Source organism: Microcaecilia unicolor, chromosome 1 (assembly GCF_901765095.1).
Source record: "Microcaecilia unicolor chromosome 1, aMicUni1.1, whole genome shotgun sequence".
Taxonomy (NCBI): domain Eukaryota; kingdom Metazoa; phylum Chordata; class Amphibia; order Gymnophiona; family Siphonopidae; genus Microcaecilia; species Microcaecilia unicolor.
Window position 1 is genome coordinate 485,317,777 of NC_044031.1, and position 19,473 is coordinate 485,337,249.

Genomic DNA, 19,473 nt, shown 5'->3' on the forward strand with positions numbered 1-19,473 from the left:
CTCCAAAACCCACCCGAAACCCACTGTACCCACATCTAGGTGCCCCCCTTCACCCGTAAGGGCTATGATAGTGGTGTACAGTTGTGGGCAGTGGGTTTTGGGGGGCTCAGCACATAAAGTAGGGGAGCTATGTACCTGGGAGCAATTTATGAAGCCTACTGCAGTGCGCCCTAGGGTGCCCGGTTGGTGTCATGGCATGTCAGGAGGACCAGTGCACTACGAATGCTGGCTCCTCCCATGACCAAAGGGCTTGCATTTGGTCGTTTCTGAGATGGGCATCCTTGGTTTCCATTATCGTCGAAAATCAGAAACGACCAAGTCTAGGGACGACCATCTCTAAGGACCTAAATTTTAAGATTTGGGCGTCCCCGACCGTATTATTGAAACGAAAGATGGACGTCCATCTTGTTTCGATAATACGGGTTTCCCTGCCCCTCCATCGAGACGTTTTGTGAGGACGTCCTCAACAAAACTTGGGCGTCCCTTTCGATTATGCCCCTCTTTGTGTTCTCACTGGAGAATACTTACCCAGCATAAACACCCGATTTTTAAACAGAGCCTATGCAGACAGTTGACCATAGAAGTATATGTATATACCAAATCCCTCAAAAATCCCCCCCCCCAGCAGAACAGGACAAAGGTAAAATGAAAATTACAAAATAGTCTTGAGTATTAACATCACAATAATAATTATAGTAAAAGGAGAGACCATCACATTTTTCTTTTAAACCACACAAAGACTCAACAATGTAACCATGAAAAAGGCTAAAGCAACACCCTTCTCTCCAACACCACAAAAATTAAGTGCTCACTTGTTGATAGCACTAGAGGAAATAAGCCCCCAGATCCAACCAACCAGTAAACTGGTGCAGTTACTTCACCCTCAATCCCCCTTCTTCCTGTCATGAGGGGAGACGCAAATACTTGTATGTGCCTTCTTTGCTTCAGTGTCATACCTGGATACACAGGGCCTGTGCTGATAGGATCCAATGCTCAGATGTCAGTTTGAAACCAGCAAATAAAGGAAGGACAGAAGTGAAAGGTGCTGCCTTTCTCAAGTCAGTGGGAAGAACAACAGTGAGGAACATACACTGAGCAAATCAGAAGGTATGCCCTGAATTAAATGTCAAGAAGCATGGCTTTAAGAAACCCATGAGAAAATGCATTGTTTTGTATACATAGAGGCATATTTTCAAAGCACTTTGGGAGGCTAAGTTCCATAGGTTTCTATGGAACTTTGGGAGGCTAAGTGCTTTGAAAATATGCCTCATAGTAACACAGTAACATAACATAGTAACATAAATTTGTCATCTCACCTGTCCGCAAGAGGGGAGAAGTTCTTCACTACCTTATTCAAACACATAATAAATTTGTCTTCTTTAGCGTTTTGATGCTGTTTTAATTCTTTGATGACACAATCAAAAAGCGGGCCTTCTAATGTCTGCAAGAAAAAAAGTACACCTATGGATCATAACAACACTCTGTAAGCCACATTGAGCCTGCAAAAAGGTGGGATAATGTGGGGTACAAAAGTAATAATAATAATCCAACTTTGTCACAGGAAAAGTCTCCAGAATTTCTATACACTCAAGAAAAAAAATGGTTTGTTACTTTATCATACAGTATCACACAACAAAAGTAGGACTATAAATTTGTATTTAGGTTATACTTTTCCCTACAATGCACTTATTGGGCAGGGATCTCCCTAGATGGGAAATACATGAAACGCAAGTTAGAAATGGCCTCTTTGGCAATATGTTTTGGGGCTGTGCAGAAACACAAACAATGGAGAGAGCTGGTCAGCAATGTAGTGTGCTGTTGGGGGTGTAGATTCCTTTAAAGTGTGACATACAACTATTTGATGTAATAACAATAGTGGGAAGGTTGACCACAGGTAAACTATTTTTTGCAGAAGTTCTTTTTGGTTAGAAGGAAATGCATATTACTTAATTGGAGATCAGGGGAATCTGTCACACAATGAAAAAATTAGATGATGCAGCTATTAAAATTTGAGAAAATAGGAGCTTTACATAGCTCGCCCTGATGTTGGAAACTTTTTAAAACAGATTTGGTACCCAATCTGGGAGGCTTAAGTCCCTTGTGCAAGAAGCCTATTTTTAAACCATAAAAGGGTTATCAATAAAGGGTTAATCACTAATGTTTAGGTCTGGAGATTATGGGGCTCATTTTTGAAACAGAAAAACGTCCAAAAGATGGTATAAAGTGGCAGATGGACCTTTTTCTCAGAAAAATATCCAAATCACCATTTTCGAAACTTATATTTGGGATGGTTTTTGCTGCAGTTCATCTAAATCTCAAGGGGGTATGTTGGAGGTATGTTTTGGGCAGGACTAGGGCAGGTTTACAATTTGAATGTTTTTCTGCAATAATGGAAGAAGGACAAACATCCAGGCCAAAAAAATAGGGAATGCTTGTCTAGACCCATTTCAATAATGACTAAGTGCTAAAAAGGTGTCCAAATTGACCAGATGACCATTGCAGGGATGAAGGCATGACACCCCTCAATCCCCCAGTGGTCACTGACCCTGTCCCACTCTCCTTGAGGTGAAAGTGACAGTACATACCAGGCTCTATGAAAACAGCAGATATAACGGGCACTCTTCTTAGAGCAGCAAGTAGGTCCCTGAATAGCCTGTAGAGAAGAGGAGTCAGGCCCATATTCTTCTCTAACTGGTACACGTGGTGTAAAGTGTAAGCCCTCCAAAACCCCCATAACTACTACTGTACCTATATACAGGCTTAAGGACTATGTAGTGGTGTACAGTTGGGTACAGTACATTTTTTTGCAGTTCCTAGAAGGCTCATCATATAATACAAGGGAGTCATGGTGAAATGTGTACCTGGGACCTTTTATGTAAAGTCCACTGCAATGACCCCTAGACTGCCCCATTGCTCTGCTGGAATGTCTGCGTGGCCAGTCTACTAAGAATCTAGGCTCCCAGACATCCTAATGGCTTTATTTTTGTGCATTTTTCCCTATGACATTTTTGTGTTTTGTTTTTTTCAAAAATGGTACAAAAAGAAAGACACACTGACCACAAACACATCTAGAAAATGGTGATTTTTAAAACAAAAATACACATAGTTAGAGAAGTCCGACTCAGAAAATGGTGTAAAGTGCCAAGGGAAACCGGACACGTTAACCTACACTCTGATAATTATACTGAGGGGAGAGGTAGAGGTACGCCATGAAGTAAAAAGTTGGTTTAAGAGGATACAGGGGAGGGAGGTAGGGGAGGGGGGAAGGGGATATAGTTTTGGAAAAGGTAATATTCTATGTAAATTGAAGAGTTACATGTAATAATAGCTTGGAGAAGTCTCCTTTGAAGAAACATATTCAGAAGTCTCGTCTGTAAACATTGTTGGGATATAGTTTTGGAAAAGGTAATATTCTATGTAAATTGAAGAGTTACATGTAATAATAGCTTGGAGAAGACTCCTTTGAAGAAACATATTCAGAAGTCTCGTCTGTAAACATTGTTGGGATTTAAACAAGGTAATAATACACAGAGCAAAACACGAGACAAAATTATTGGAGTTTAATATAGAAGTTTATGGGTTATGATAGAATTACTTATCAGACTTTTATTGTTTAATAAGGAATTGCTAGTCATGCATTTTCATCCATAACAATAGTTAATACACAAATGTTAAATACAGAACACGGTTTGGGGGGAGGGAGGGATAAGTGCTATATTACAAAATTTGATGGCTGTACGTAATGTTGTATGCTTGAAGTGTTGTTGCACTGAGCTTTGTACAATTGTTTTGATGCTGCTATGTTAAGGTGGATTTGTACTTTTTGAGTTGTCATCAATAAAAACTGTTGAAATATAAAACAAAAATACATTTTTCTGGTTCAAAAATAGTTAGGTTCACACTTGATTTCTGGTCATTTTCAACAAAATGTCCTAAATCGGACTTAGATATCATATCGAAAAAGCCCCTCCATGTGAATAAGGCTTTGGGTCTGAAGAGGGGAGAGAGGTAAGATGGGAGAAATTATCTTACTCAGAGGAAGAGCTAACTTGGAGTATAATTCTGTGTAAGGGAGGATGGGATAAGGGGAATAATAAGATGGGATGTAGAACATTTTTTTCATCCCATTTAGGACCCAGTATGGCTATTCTTATGCTCGACATAGCTAATACTTTAAGTAAGAGAATGGGGGATGCTGAACTATAAGAGTGAGGGGCATGTCTAAAGATTCACCTAAGCCATCACATACTCTTGGGCTGGCACTGGTAGTTAGAGTATCTATATTATCTGCAACTATATGCTATACAACTTACTACATGGTAGATAAACCTTCTGAGTGATAACTGTATGGAAACATTTTGGGAAGCCTTTACCAGTTAGTACATAGGCTCTGCAATTATCATGCAGTAAGTGAACAACTTCACTGCACTTTAGTGAAAGGGGCCGGTGACAAAACAGTGGGTTTGTAAGCCTCTAAACTGTATTATTTCTTGAAGGGTATTTCTCTGGTTTGGCCAGTAGGTGGTGCACACTTTATGTTTAAAGCTGTTACAGATAAGTAACTGTTCCTTCTTTAGTTTAACACAAAGAGGAAGTAACCTGCAGTGATGTGGCCAGCTACTTTTTAAAAATGTTGTTCTGGGCTCTGACTGGCCCAGGAGCTCAAATTCAGTCTGGAAATACTGGATTTTTCTCCAGTCTCAGTTTGATAGTAAAGAGAGAAAGACCTCTTTACTGAGACCCTGTGAGCAGCCATATATCCTGTACTTCCCAAGCACTATCCAGGTAGTGATAAATTGTTTAGACAATTTTATAATTGATCCTTATTCAGTCACCTGTTATTTTCCATCTGTTTTTGTAGTTCACAGTTCAATATTTTTTACGATAATAAACCTTTTCTAGTTTATTGACTCTGCTTGTCTGGACTGACTAAGAATCCTGGTGGTTTGTGTGTTGGGTCTGTGAGTGCTTTCTAGGAGCTGTGGGACCACTGGGAGTGTGGACTGGCCCCAGTAACCTAGAAATCACTGGGGATAACTTGAGCAGAGGCGTAGCCAAGGGTGGGCCTGGGTGGGCCTAGGCCCACACACTTGGGGCTCAGGCCCATCCAGTAGCAGCACACCTATGATGTGTGGCTGGCAGGCATCCCAAAGCCCCACTAGCCAAAAACTCCCAACAACTGTCCTTCTTTCATACCTTTTAAATAGCAGCTCTTCACTTGCTGCGAGCAGCGACTGATACATACTTCTCGCACTGACCCCACAGCCTTCTCTCTGATGTATTCCCACCTATGCGGAAACAGGAAGTTGCATCAGAGGGAAGGCTGTGGGGCCAACATGAGCAGCGTGTATTAGTTGCTGCTCACTGCCACTGAAAAACTGCTATTTAAAATGCAAGCGGGGGAAGGGGATGTTTGAGAGATCATATGGCATGCAGGTGAGAGAGGGAGATACCAAATCACTTATGGGACAAGGTGAAGTTCTTCTGCCCACCCATCTTGGGCCCAGGCCCACCAAAAATTGGGTGTCTGGCTACTCCCGTGAACTTGAGAGCAAGAGACTCTCCCAGAGGCGGTTGGGATCCAGTCAGTGGGAGGAGGGTGCTAGTGTACAGCACATGCCCATGTGCAGGTGGACCTGAGCTGTGCTGGGGACAGACCCTCTATGTGGCTGCAGGGTTAGCTCCAGGTGAGTGGCTAGGTGTTTCGTGGTAGGGCCCTTTTGATTCAGCTCCCAGAATTTGGTGCAGCTTCTCGGTCTGGTGGTCGTAAAAAATACTGTCAAGAACATGACAATATGCCCAGTGAGGAGGGAATCCTAGTCACTGCACAAAGGTGACACAAATTGCATGCTCTATGAGCTGCTGCAGCTCATGACTACAATAACTTAATTAGAAAAAGAACAGTGGATAGGAAAACTAGAGAAAATCCCCAGGATATAAAGTATAATTTGAAAAAAAAGAATCTACTGCAACTGGTAGACTAACAGAGCAGCAGGTAAAGATCCAAGGAAGCCAGGCTTCAAATCTTGCTTCTCCCATTGAGACTCCTTGTGATCTTGGACAATCATCTCACCCTCCACTGCCTCAGGGATAAACTCAGACTGTAAAATCTTCTAGGGTAGGGAAATACCTTGTTCCACGTTAGTAACTTGCCTTGTGCACATACAGGAAAGCAAGCAATAAATATAAAAAAGTAATATATATTTAGAAGATTCATTTTATCCTCATTAGCCACCAACGGCAATAGTCTGAACTGAGCCAACAGCCCAAAACCCCCAAAATGTAAAATAAGCAAACCAACTTAAAGGTGTGTATTAGAATCAAAATGTGACACAGTTAATATATGTTAGAGTTACCATATCAAAACTCACTTTTTCTTTCTCAGCAACATAATGAAGGGCAAGTCCCAAGACTTCAGCTGCAGCTAAATAAATGTCTTTGTACTTCGTTAAAGCAATGTTGTTAGCCAAGGCTTGAAAGTATCTAGAATGCAAATCAGATCATTATACATGTTTTGTACCTTACTTTAAAGGTGAAACAATTCTCAAAAGTGAAAACTTTTTTAAAAAGCATCCATGTGCAACTCTTTGTCCCCACGACAGGGGCTGAAAATCTGGTAATAACCAGTGTAGAAGTTTGATTTAATATAATTTAAAATATTTCTATTCTCTCTCACTCAGGAGAGTGCACATAGCACATCAACAATAAAGCAAATCCAACCATAAACATCGAAAGTACCAATCTACCTGTAGGATATAGCTCCTAAGGTCTTTTTTTTTTTGTTGTTCTCTGTAGTTCTCTAACTGGACAACTCAACATACAAGTTCTCATATTTTAATTCAACTTTGATCTCGATCTTCCCTATGCCTCATCTGCTGATTCCAAATTATGGCCTGAACATCTGTGGCACTCAGAACTACTGGACATTCTGGAATAAACTACTTTTAAGTATAAGATTTTAATTGTGCATTTACAGTAACTTGTAAGGAAATAAAGGGAGAACGGGTACCACAAATGAGGAGAGAAATGTATACTCCATTCACTGGGTAAATCTCTCTTATCTGCACCCTTCTCCTCCACTGCTAACTCCAGACTCCGTTCCTTTTATCTTGCTGCACCATATGCCTAGAATAGACTTCCTGAGCCGGTATGTCAAGCTCCATCTCTGGCCGTCTTCAAATCTAAGCTAAAAGACCACCTTTTTGATGATGCTTTTAACTCCTAACCCTTATTCACTTGTTCAGAACCCTTATTTTATCTTCCTCACTTCAATATTCCCTTATCTCTTGTTTGTCCTGTTTGTGTCCTAATTAGATTGTAAGCTCTGTTGAGCAGGGACTATCTCTTCATGTTCAAGTGTACAGCGCTGCGTACGTCTAGTAGCACTTTAGAAATGATTAGTAGTAGAAGTAGTATCTTAGTTTTATGAGAGTTATGTTCCTTTACATTTACAATGCCATAGCTCTTTGTCAGAAGCAATTTGAAACAATATGGAATTTAGTTTTGTTATACTTTCTAAACCAGACAGACATTTCATGACCCCTTTTGTAGGTCTGTCCCTTTGTCTGGGGGCAAAATAACTCAAATTAAACTTGGCATGGAAGGTAAAACTTGAGAAGATCCACTGAATTTAAAAATGGGCTAGATAGGACTGGGATTTCAACAGAAATAAGCCCCCTTCCCAAAAAAAACAAATGACCCAATGCATTTGTATGGGAACTGTAGCTCCCACTTCTGCGATATAAAAACTTACATACAATAACAGATTGCAGTTAATGAATCCCTCCTGCCATCACCCTCCAAAGCTAACTCCCCAACCATCCCATAAATTGTTCCACCCCCTAAACTAACCCTCATCTCTCCCACCAACTCAAAATTGCCTCAACCCCCCTAACTACCCCACCACCCCTGAACTCTGGTGTAAGATCAACAAATGAGTTGCACTATTAAACCCCCTAAGTACGAGAACTAAATATACTACATAAGAACATAATAGTAGCCATACTGGGTCAGACCAATGGTCCATCTAGCCCAGAATCTTGCTTCCAACAGTGGCCAATCCAGGTTACAAGTACCTGGCAGAAACCCAATTAGTAGCAACATTCCATGCTACCCATTCACTGGGCAAGCAGTAGCTTCCCCCATGTCCATCTCAATAATAGATAATGGACTTCTTCTCCAGGAACTCGTCCAAACCTTTTTTAAACCTAGATATACTAACTGCTGTTACCACATCCTGCGACAGCGAGTTCCAGAGCTTAACTATTCTTTGAATGAAAAAATATTTCCTCCTATTTGTTTTAGAAGTATTTCCATGTAATTTCATTGAGTGTCCCCTGGTTTTTGTACTTTTTGAAAGAGTGAAAAATCGATTCATTTTTTCCCCATTCAACACCACTCAGGATTTAATAGACCTCAATCATATCCTCCCTCAGCTGTCTCTTTTCCAAGCTGAAAAGCCCTAACCTCTTTAATTCATCATATGGGAGGAGTTCCATCCTTTTTATCATTTTGGTTGCTCTTCTTTGAACCTTTTCTAATTCTGCTATATATTTTTTTGAGATATGGTGACCAGAATTGAATGCAATACTCAAGGTGAGGTTGCACCATGGAGTGATACAGAGGCATAATATTATTCTTGGTCTTACTTTGCATCCCTTTCCTAATAATTCCTAGCTTTCAAAAATAAGCTAACCATTTATAATATACCCTAGTAATGCAACACAAACTCAAACACACACAACCTACATACATACACATATGTTCAAATTCAGTGTGGTAAAGTGAATGAGTGTGGGCCAGGAGCCAGGATAAACTGGAGCCACACTGTGGGTTAAGATGAACAGAAATACCACTTTATTAAAAGTGCTATGTGGGTCTGTTAGCTTCACAGACAAGGGAAAAATAAATTAGTTCTTAGATCCAACAAAAGTCTTCCTGTGGTCCTGCTTCAGCAGGGACATAGCATGCACTACTGTCTCTAGTCAACAACCTTCACCAGCTGGGTTCCAGGTGGGTCAAGAATACAGTAGAAGGTTCCAAGTTGAACCTGGTCTATATGCCTGGCATGGTTGCAGTTCACATATATGTGGTCAAGGCATACCAATGGGCCTTCACTGCTTCCCCTGGGTGTGCCCTTACCTTTTATTCTTCCTGGACCATTCCTGCCTGGTTACACTCCTCCCATGTAACTTTCTCACAGTGTCAGAACCACCTTAAAACTCACAGACCTGCCTTGGGTGGGGGGGGGGGGGGAAGTAGGAGTGTCCTTAAGGGCATGTGGCAGCAACCTATAGACTACCTCAAACTCACAGGGAATATATGCATACACGCACACGACAACATTTCCCCCCCCCCCCCCAATTAACAGGCAACACAGACATATATACACCCCCAGATATATATAATGGAGTTGGAAAGAAAATCATGAGCCATGTTCCCACATGCTTTTCCCACTTGTTTAGTACAGCTATCTGCTTAGCATATGGTCTTGATGGGAAACAAATGGACTATAACAGTTCTTTACAATAATTATTCACATAAAATGATTACTGGCTTTGTTACACCCAGTTTATTTCAAACAATGCCCCATAATAAGTTCAACTGTGTCAAACCAACTTCAGTGCTTTAAAAATGTTAGAAAAAAAAAATTTGCGGGGTGTGCCCATGCAGTATCTCATTGTGGAATGGGGTTTGCTGGAGTCTGTAGGGATCCCACAGGAATCCCCTGCAGGTCCATGGGGTTCCTATGGGAGTATACGAGCCTCTCAGGGACCACCTACCCACTCAGAGTCCTCTAAGATGTCCAAGTACCACCTCCTCCCTTCCATAATTCAGGTCAACCACAGTTGCACTCTGCCTTGACTGAGGTTAGTAAAGCTCACATCGACACACGTACAGGCCAGCAAAGTCAGAGGTCACCTGATCTACTAATGTATGTATGTGGTGTCCTTCACATGCAGCTGGCCCATTCTTTTGTCAATGTGAGCCTTGCTGCATCAGACCAGGCAGAGAACAAGTGTGGTGCACTGAATTATTGAAGGGAGGACTCTGGGTAGGTCACTGAGAGACTCGTACCCTCCACCAGGAACCCTCGCAGACCTGCACAATAGGACAAAGTAGGCATACCCTGCTTATTGCAATGAAGTGAATACTGTCAAAACGCAAAGAGAAAGTAGGCCTAAAATCAACATAAAGGGAGCTTATTTGATCTCCCTTCCCTGGTTTAGAAATGGAGAGCTTCTGATCTATTTTTAAATGCAAGATTTGATTATTTTTGTTTGGTAAAGTAAGCAAATGAGTTTCTGATGGATTAAGTGTACTCACCCTAGTCATCAGAGTTTAGCTCTGACCATCACATTGCTCTAAAAACCCTTTTTTATGAACTGGTTTGTGAATACAGTTTTACATCAGAACAAAATTAAATGATGAAAAATGTTATTAAATTACATGGACAGGGTTATTTACTAACAGCACGTTAATGGCATTACCATGTGCTGTTAGTAAATGACCCTGGGAATGAGAAGTCTTGCCTTCTCTTGTTCAGTTTTAGACTTTCAACTCCACCACCACAAATCAACTGTTGCGTATAGAAAACCACACAGCCTTCCTCAACACAATTAATGGATCTGATGCATGTTACATTAAAACTCGTTTCAGCTTGTCGCTGAGACAATATATGAAAATGGAAATTTTTTTAGATGTAACTATTTCAGCCCTCCCCACCTTCCTCCCAAAAGAAGCCTGAAGGTCAAACAGTTCCGAGTTGGGGAAGGCTGTGGTTTTATATATATATATATATATATATATATATATATATATATATATATATATATATATATATATATAAAAAACAGTTGATTTGTGGTGGTGGATTTAAGGAGGACATCTATATCTGCTTAAAAGCCAAAATGAATTTTTGACACTGTACTGTGAAATATGCCTGTAGTTGGTCAGCAGCATTTTCGATCACCGGCCACAGATTTGAATGATTTACCTGGCTATTTAAGATTGTGTAGCAGCATGGAATAATTTTGTAAAAGTTTGAAGACATATTTGTTTGTAAAAGCATGGGGTTGATATTTCTGTGATGATTTGCTGAGTTTGTGATTTTATTATATGTGTTTTTTATGTGATCCGCTTAGTTGTAGGCGGAATAGAAATTTTTAAATAAATACATTTTTATGAGAACCTGATAAGTACAAAGACAGATTTCATATTACATGAGTATGATATAGTATACAGTGATGGAACTATAAGCTGCCTCCTCAAATCGATGATAAGGAAGGCAGGTAGAGTGGGGACAAATAAGCAAAGGCGCTTTATTATCTTGGAAATATTAACTGGGAAGAATACATACTTTATAAATGGGTCTCTGCCACAGCCTAATGTATTTCCATAGCAACTTCTGAAGGTTATAGGTACGGGTGGGGCTGGAGAAGATTACCTGTAGGGTTGGGTGAGGATGGAATGGATCTTAGTGGGGAGAGGTGGGTATGAGTTAGATTCCAGTGGTGTGCCTTGACAATTTTTGCACCTCGTAAGTGTGCCATGAGATGAAAAAGGTTAAAAATCATTGCTCTGAGGAGGAAGTGACGTCACGGGACCGAATGGCCGCCTAAACCCGGAGCTCCGTTCTTCCCTCCTGCTTTAAAGCTCCACTTATCATAAGGAAGCCTCTCACAGAGTCCGCAAGAACTGCAAACTGTTGCTGACTCGTCTAAGCCAAAGAAGATGAGTAAAAAAAGCGGCGCATTACATCGAGAGAGCGAGCGGTTGTCGGCGAAGCAGATGGATCGCGGCCTAGCGCGACCCGCCTCCCCCAAGGTACGCAGAATCTCGGAATCCGGCCACAACCCGGCCCGTGAAGAACGCCACGAACCCGCCCCCAATCAGGACCTGGCGCAAGAAGTGACCAAAAGCTTGGAGGCGCTCAGGGCTGAAATCGTGGCGTCCAAGGAAGAAATACTGGAGCACGTGGACGCCCTGAGTGTTGACCTAAGAGAGCTTGGGGGCAGGGTAGAAGTGCTGGAGGAGCGCGTGGACGAGATGGGGGAGAGAAACGAAGAAGCTGAAAGGTGCATGAAAAAAATGTCAGAACAGACAGAAGACCTGCAGTTTAAGTTGGACGACCTTGAAAACCGGGGGAGACGTCAAAACCTCCGGTTTCGGGGCGTCCAGGAGAACGCTGATAATGAAGACGTCCCGACGGTTGTGCGTGCTATATGTGCGCAGCTGTTGGGCCCAGAATTTGATGTTAGCCAGATTGCCATGGACAGAGCGCACAGAGCACTGGGGCCGGCGAGAGATAACAGGCCGAGGGACATAGTGGTTAAGTTTTCCACATATGCCTGCAAAGATCAAATATGGCAGAAGGCTCGCCAGTGCTCTAACCTCGAATTCAATGGAGCTCGAGTGGCGATCTACCAAGACCTATCCTTGTTTACGCTGAACCTCCGAAGGTCTATGAAGCCGGTAACAGAGGTTCTAACCAAGGAGAAGATTGCCTATAGATGGGCATTTCCATTTGCCATTTGCTTCGACCTCAAGGGAGAGAAGATTCGCTGCAGGTCCGTGGGCGCTGCGTGGAAAAGCCTACATGAAGTGGGTTTAACCCCCACGGAAAGTTTGCCTATGGGAATGGCCCCCTCAACAAAAGAGCGTCTGCAGAGATGGAAGAGAGTCGAGAAAGGGGCAAAGAGCTCAAGACATCAGACCTGAACTGTAGAGGTTGGACTTTCAGGGGTGAACTCAGTTGTGCAGTTATTTTCCCCGAAGGGGGGTAAAATTGAGAACATGTTCTAGAGAGAGCAATTCAAATGATAATGTACTGATTGGTAGTGGAAAATAAGGTGATATTGTGGTCGATTGGAGGAGGAGGGAGGGATGGGGGGTGGGGGGATTGGGGGGGAATTCATTATATCTGATTGTTACATTGGTTAAAATAAGTTGCGATTTGGTCAGGGGGGTTTCTTCTTCCAAGTCCCAGGCAGTGCCGAATGGCACTGGTTGGTGGATTCAGGTTAGGGGGGAGTAGGGAGGGTTTATGGGGTAGAGAGAGGTTCTGGGGGCTAAGGCGGGGGGGAATTAGGGTAAGGGGGGAGGGGGATAGTTTGGGAGGGGGGAAGTTGTTATTAGAGTTAAGTCCTCAAAGGTCAACATGTTATTCTTCATTCTCTCTATTGAAGATTGAATGGTAGACTTTAAAATCTGTACATATAATATAAAGGGGGTGAATTCGCCTTACAAGCGACACGCACTGCAACGTGAGCTACACTTGATGAAGCCGCGAGTAGTCTTTTTACAGGAAACACATCTATTACAAAAGCACGAGGGGCTCCTGCTGTCTAGACAATATAGGCAGGTTTACTGTGCCTCAGATGCTACGGGTGCAAAGAAACGGGGAGTGGCCATCATGTTTCATAAAGACACCCAGGTACAGATTCTGCATTCCAGAAAGGACAAGGAGGGTAGATTCCTATTTTTACATGTGTTATTGGAGCAGGAGGAATGTACATTGGCTAGTATATACGCCCCAAATGAAAGGCAGGACTCTTTTTTCCTGCGCTTGAACAGGGAATTGCAGAAATTTGCTAGGGGTAAACTAATTGTAGCTGGTGATTTTAACGCCACCATGCAGCCAGGTCTGGATAGATCAGCTCCTCCTGCTCCGATTGACTGCAAACTTTCTCGAGCCTTGAAATGTTTGGTTGACGAACTGGGATTATACGATGTATGGAGACAGGCTAACTCTAGGGGGAGAGAGTATACTTTTTACTCAACGGTGCACCTTTCCTACTCCAGAATTGACTATATTTTAATGGATAAGACACTGTCTGACGGGGTAGGGGGGGCCACTATAGGTCATATTACTATATCAGACCATGCCCCAGTCTGGGCCAGAATTTCATCCTTGCAGGCTGAGAGGAGGGATAAGAGATGGGCGCTTAACAACTCTCTGCTGCAAAACCCAGAACTGGTGGTGGGATTTCAATCAGTCCTGAAAGAGTATTTTGACCTCAACATAGACTCTGGACCACCACTGGGGGTAGTATGGGATGCTTTTAAAGCTGTGGCGAGAGGGTATTTTATTAAACAAGCTGCTCAGAAATCCCGAATCCAAAGGGAACGTTTGACTCAATGTATGGGTGCAGTAGGGGACCTGGAAATTAAATATAGGCAGTCTGGTTCGAGGTCTGACTACCGGAAGCTGCAGGCAAAGAGACTGGAAATAGCCTCCCTACACGAAGATAGTCTGAAGTTTGCGCATGCTAGGACCAAACAGGTGTATTACGAATGCACTAATAAACCAGGTAGACTATTGGCCACAAAATTAAGGAAAATAATATCTGACCGGCACATATTAAAAATAAAGGGAGTTAGAGGAGAGGTTCTGCATAAGGCCACTGGGATAAGAGACTGCTTTGCACAATACTATGAGAGGTTGTATCGGGAAGATCCCACTGTACAGACGGGAAAAATAGATGAATACTTGGCTGAAAGGGGTTTGAAAGTTTTGTCCGAAACGCAGAGGGTGGCACTAGACCAACCAGTGAGTGTAGAAGAGGTGTTGCAGGTAATTAAAGCAATGCCAGCGGGTAAGGTGCCAGGCCTAGATGGTTTCACCAACGAATTTTATAAGATCTTTCGACCACATCTGGCACCCTATTTAACTTTGATAGCCAACTCGGTGAGAGAAGGGGCCCCACTACCAGCGACGATGATGGAGGCTTGGGTGGCAGTAATTCCCAAACCTGGTAAGGACGGAACTGAATGTGCCTCGTACCGGCCAATATCAATACTCAATGCTGACGTAAAAATTTTGGCTAAGGTTTTGGCCAATAGGCTGGCGAGGCTGTTACCTAGTCTGATCCACCCCGACCAGGTTGGGTTTATAGCAAATAGGCAAGCTATGGATAACATCCGGAGAACAGTGGACCTCTTGTATGCAGCCCAGACAAAGGCCAGTCAGGTGGTGTTGTTAGGGCTGGACGCCGAAAAGGCCTTTGACAGGGTTCACTGGGGGTTCCTTGATAAAGTCCTGGCTAGGGTAGGGATAGGATCTCAGTACAGGGCCTGGATTGGAGCGTTGTATGCGGCGCCGCGTGCGTGTGTGAGGGTGAATGGTGGACATTCGGAGATGTTTGGGCTAGGCCGCGGTACGCGACAAGGGTGTCCCTTGTCTCCCTTACTCTTTGCACTGGCAATGGAGCCATTGGCAGAGGCGATTAGAGAACATCCGGATATTACAGGGGTTAAGGTGGGTGGACAGGAATACAAAGTAGCATTATTTGCAGACGACGTTTTGTTGTCCCTGTCTAACCCTTTAATCTCACTGCCAAATTTAATGAAGGCGATAGAAGAATATGCTGCAATCTCTGGCTATAAACTCAACGCGGGTAAATCTATCGGCATGGCGCTGGGTATACCCCCAAATATATTGGACTCACTGAAGGCGTCTTTTAATTTCAAATGGGAGCTTAAAGCCTTGGGTTACTTGGGAGTTAAGATCTCGAGCAACTTATCTGATCTGTTTGATGACAACTACCTGGCCCTTAGAAGGGAGATACAGAGGGATCTGGATAGATGGTCATCCATGGGACTGTCCTGGTTTGGGCGCATTGCCACGATTAAAATGAACATTTTGCCCAGACTATTGTATTTATTCCAGGTACTGCCCTTGAGGCTGTCCAGGTCCTTCTTGTCCGGGATTCAGGACTCCTTGATACGGTTTATATGGTGTCATAAGAGGCCACGTTTGCCGCGAGCGGTGCTATATAAGAGTAGAAAAGAGGGAGGCTTGGGTGTGCCCAATCTTACCTGGTACTATTGGGCAGCACAAGCTAGAGGGGCAGTCGATTGGTTTCGAAGGGAAGAGCATAAGAGATGGATAGATATTGAACAAGCCCTGGTGGGTTCGCGTGAGCTTGGGCATCTCATGTGGTTGCCTGGTAAATACAGAGGTAGGGTGGAAAGATTTCCGCCAGCAGTCCAGACTACCTTCCACTACTGGGACTGTATGTTTCCGGAACGACAGCCGATTACATCTGGCTTGGCCCCGATTGTGGATAACCCTTTATTCGAACCAGGTATAGGCAATAGTGTTTTTTGCAGATGGGCAGCCTCGGGTTTGGATTTGTTGGGTCAATTACATGTGGGGGAGGCTGTTTCGCCCTTTGAGTCCTTGGTGGAGGACTACGGTCTTAATCCTAGTGATAGATATGCTTATTCGCAGCTCCACCACTTTCTCAAAGGGCCTATATATGGTAGATGCTTGGGGCGAGAAATTCACCCGATGGAGGAGATATGTGTAGACACTGGACGCACCAAGGGATTGATATCCTTTTTATACGACTATCAAATGAGACGCGCAAAAACGTCTATATTACATAGACAGAGATGGGAACAAGAGTTACATTTTACACTACCAGAGGCCAGGTGGCTGGCTCTTGAGAAACAGATTCGAAAATCTTCAACGGCGGTGGCCCTACAGGAAAACGCTGTTAAGGTGTTTTATAGATGGTATTTGACTCCGGCTAGGCTACATCACATGAGTGCTCAGATACCCCAAAATTGCTGGCGAAACTGTGGGGGGGTAGGAACAGCGGGTCACATCTGGTGGACATGCCCTAAAGCGCAGGCATATTGGATGGGGGTTCGAGCACGTATTCAGGTATGGACTGGTAGGTCTGTGCAGTGGCATCCCTCGATCTTCCTCTTGGGCGGGCGACCAGAAGGCCTTACGTTAGACCAGTGGCTACTTGTGCGCGCCTCCCTAAACGCTGCCCGGGTGAACTTAGCTCAAAGTTGGAAATCCCCGTTGGTCCCTCCAATGGTGAGATGGATAACTAAGATCAGATATATTTGTGAAATGGAGAGACTGACAGCCTTGAAGAGAAAAAGGCTACCTAATTGGCAGAGAATTTGGGACCCTTTTCTGAATAAGTGTTTGGAATAGCAAGAAAATGACTGTATGGCTCTGCTGACTGCGAGGACGGGAGGGAGGGGGGGAGGGAGGGGAAGAAGTTGATAAGGGGATTTGGGGGATTAGTATAATTAGGAAAAAAAAAAAAAAATTAAAAATGTGTGAAGTAGATTAAGATTGAGATAAGCTATTGTTATAATGATGGTTATATTGTTTGACACACAGTCTTCGCTAACGGTAATCCTTGTATTATGCTGAGATGTGTAATGTTCTTATTTGAATAACAATTTTCAATAAAGACTTCCAATAAATTAAAAAAAAAATCATTGCTCTACAGGTATGCAAATGTTCCCCTACAGTAGGGATTTTTTCTGATTCTGAAGTGCTTTAATATTAGGGTTCATAGTTTTTTGGCTTGTAGTTCTGACATTATTATTATTATTAGCATTTGTATAGTGCTACCAGACGCACGCAGCACTGAACACCTGACACAAAGAGACAGTCCCTGCTCAAAAGAGCTTACAATCTAAATAATACAGACAGACACGACAGTTACGGATGAGAGAAGTACTGGGTGAGAAGGAAGGAAGGAAGGAACAAACAAGGGAGGGCATATGAGTAGAGGTGGATTTTCAGCATGGATTTGAAAACAGGTAGAGATGGAGCTAGACGTATAGGTCCAGGAAGTCGATTCCAGGCATAAGGTGCCGTGAGAGAAAAGGAACGAAGCCTGGAGTTAGCAGTAGAGGAGAAGGGGGACGACAAGAGAGATTTGTTTAATAAAGACCTCTACAAATTAAAAAAAGAAAAGAAAAAAAAGGACAAGCATAAGCTATGTTTTCTGTACACAAAAATAAAACATTTGTTCCTTTTTAATTGAAGATCTCTGAAACCGAGTAACCAACTATGAACAATTACACACAAACAATTTTAGGACACTCCTTAGTTCTGCTGAGAATTCACTATGGTAATGGGATTTTTCTATCCTAGAAGAATGCATCTCACCTTTCAACATCTATCCCACATTTTGGGTCATAAGGAGGTAGGTTATTTGCAAGAATCAATCCTAGTAACTGAATTCCCACAGAGTTGTCTTTTGAATTGGTATTGCCATTGGAAAATCTTTCAAATATTAACCTGTAGGGTGGGGGGAAGGGGGAGATCAAAAACAAAAGAGTTATAAGATGAATATTTAATTATTAATCACAAAGTAAAATGCATTAATATAGCACAGTTTATGCTAAATAAATACAATTATATATGGAAGTGTATAGAGATAAGGGTGACAGTTATGCTTTTATTTGTTATATGATGTGTATTTGTCTTTTTAAAATTTCATATATCAGTTATTTTTTCTCAACTGTAATCATGCCATGGTTGGAAGAAATCTTGCAAACCATATTAGTTATATGCTTTTAATTATTATTTTTTATCAATCGTAATTGTGCCATATTAGCTGAAAATGATTAGCAATCCAGAAATTTCAGTTTGGCTCCTGTTATCTCACAGAACTTTTGACAATAACTTGGGACAACCTCACTTCTTTCATTCATGAGGCCGAAATTAAAGGTGGACAAACAGGGCAATTGTCCTGGGCCCTCATGATACTGGGGGGCCCCAAACCTACCTAAAGTTGAAAGAGGAATAGAAAAAAAAAAGATGTGAATTGCCAATTGCAATGTTAAGAAAAATAATCTATTCACCACATTATTTAAAATAGGCCTATTTTAAATAATGTGGTGAATAAATTATTTTTCTCAACATTGCCACTGGTGATTCACATCTTTTTTTCTATTCCATGCTGGATCCTGAGAATCGCCTTCCTATTTGTTTTCTTGGACCAAAAATTGAAAGAGGGACAGCTTGTAAGCAAGCTTTTGGGCCCTCTCCCTAGTGTTTCCCCTGGGCCCCATCATGTCTAGCACCAGCCCTGATTATTTTTATTTATTTGGATTTATTAACCGCCTTTATGAAGAGATTCGCCCAAGGTGGTGTACAGTAGGTACAGTTTAACATCAAACATACAATTTTGTTAACAGAACAACAGTAAAATTTACAACTATAAACATAAATACAGCAAATTGAAACCTAATAATAGGACTACCATGAAACAGGATCAAAAATATACACATTTAACAGAACTGAAATGTAAATAACAGATATAATACGATGTAAGCATAATATTAATGAAACATCTAATAAGTACACAATTAGAACATTCAAATAACATTGCTACAAAACTAGTGTTTTTCTACAATACTGCTTACCATATACCTAAGGGGTCAAATGCAGACATATAGATGGGGGTAAGATGCGTGGTACAAAGTCAGTTGAGATAAATAAATGGGTGGATAAACTAAAAGCAAGCTCTTTGTACAATTAATAAAGATATAAGGAACTGGTCTAAGTTACAGCATGTGTAGCACACTAATCTAGGTACAGAATGGGCGTACAGTCAGTTACCGATGCATTACAAGCTTGGGAGAAGATCCAGGCTTTTACCTGCTTCCTGAAGTAGAGGTATTCTAGAGTTATATGTAGCTCCTCTG

The 19,473-nt window shown here is 42.2% G+C and overlaps 1 protein-coding gene across 1 annotated transcript in view; it reads right to left on the bottom strand.

Annotated features, from left to right (window-relative positions):
- PRKDC (protein kinase, DNA-activated, catalytic subunit) overlaps nt 1-19,473 on the bottom strand; it is a 490,177-nt gene that overhangs the window by 234,257 nt on the left and 236,447 nt on the right. The window contains exons 51-53 of the mRNA XM_030214157.1: nt 17,930-18,061; nt 6,372-6,483; nt 1,317-1,441 (exon numbers count right to left, since the gene is read on the bottom strand). Coding sequence (XP_030070017.1) covers nt 1,317-1,441; nt 6,372-6,483; nt 17,930-18,061 — 369 coding nt within the window. The remainder of the gene's footprint in view (nt 1-1,316; nt 1,442-6,371; nt 6,484-17,929; nt 18,062-19,473) is intronic.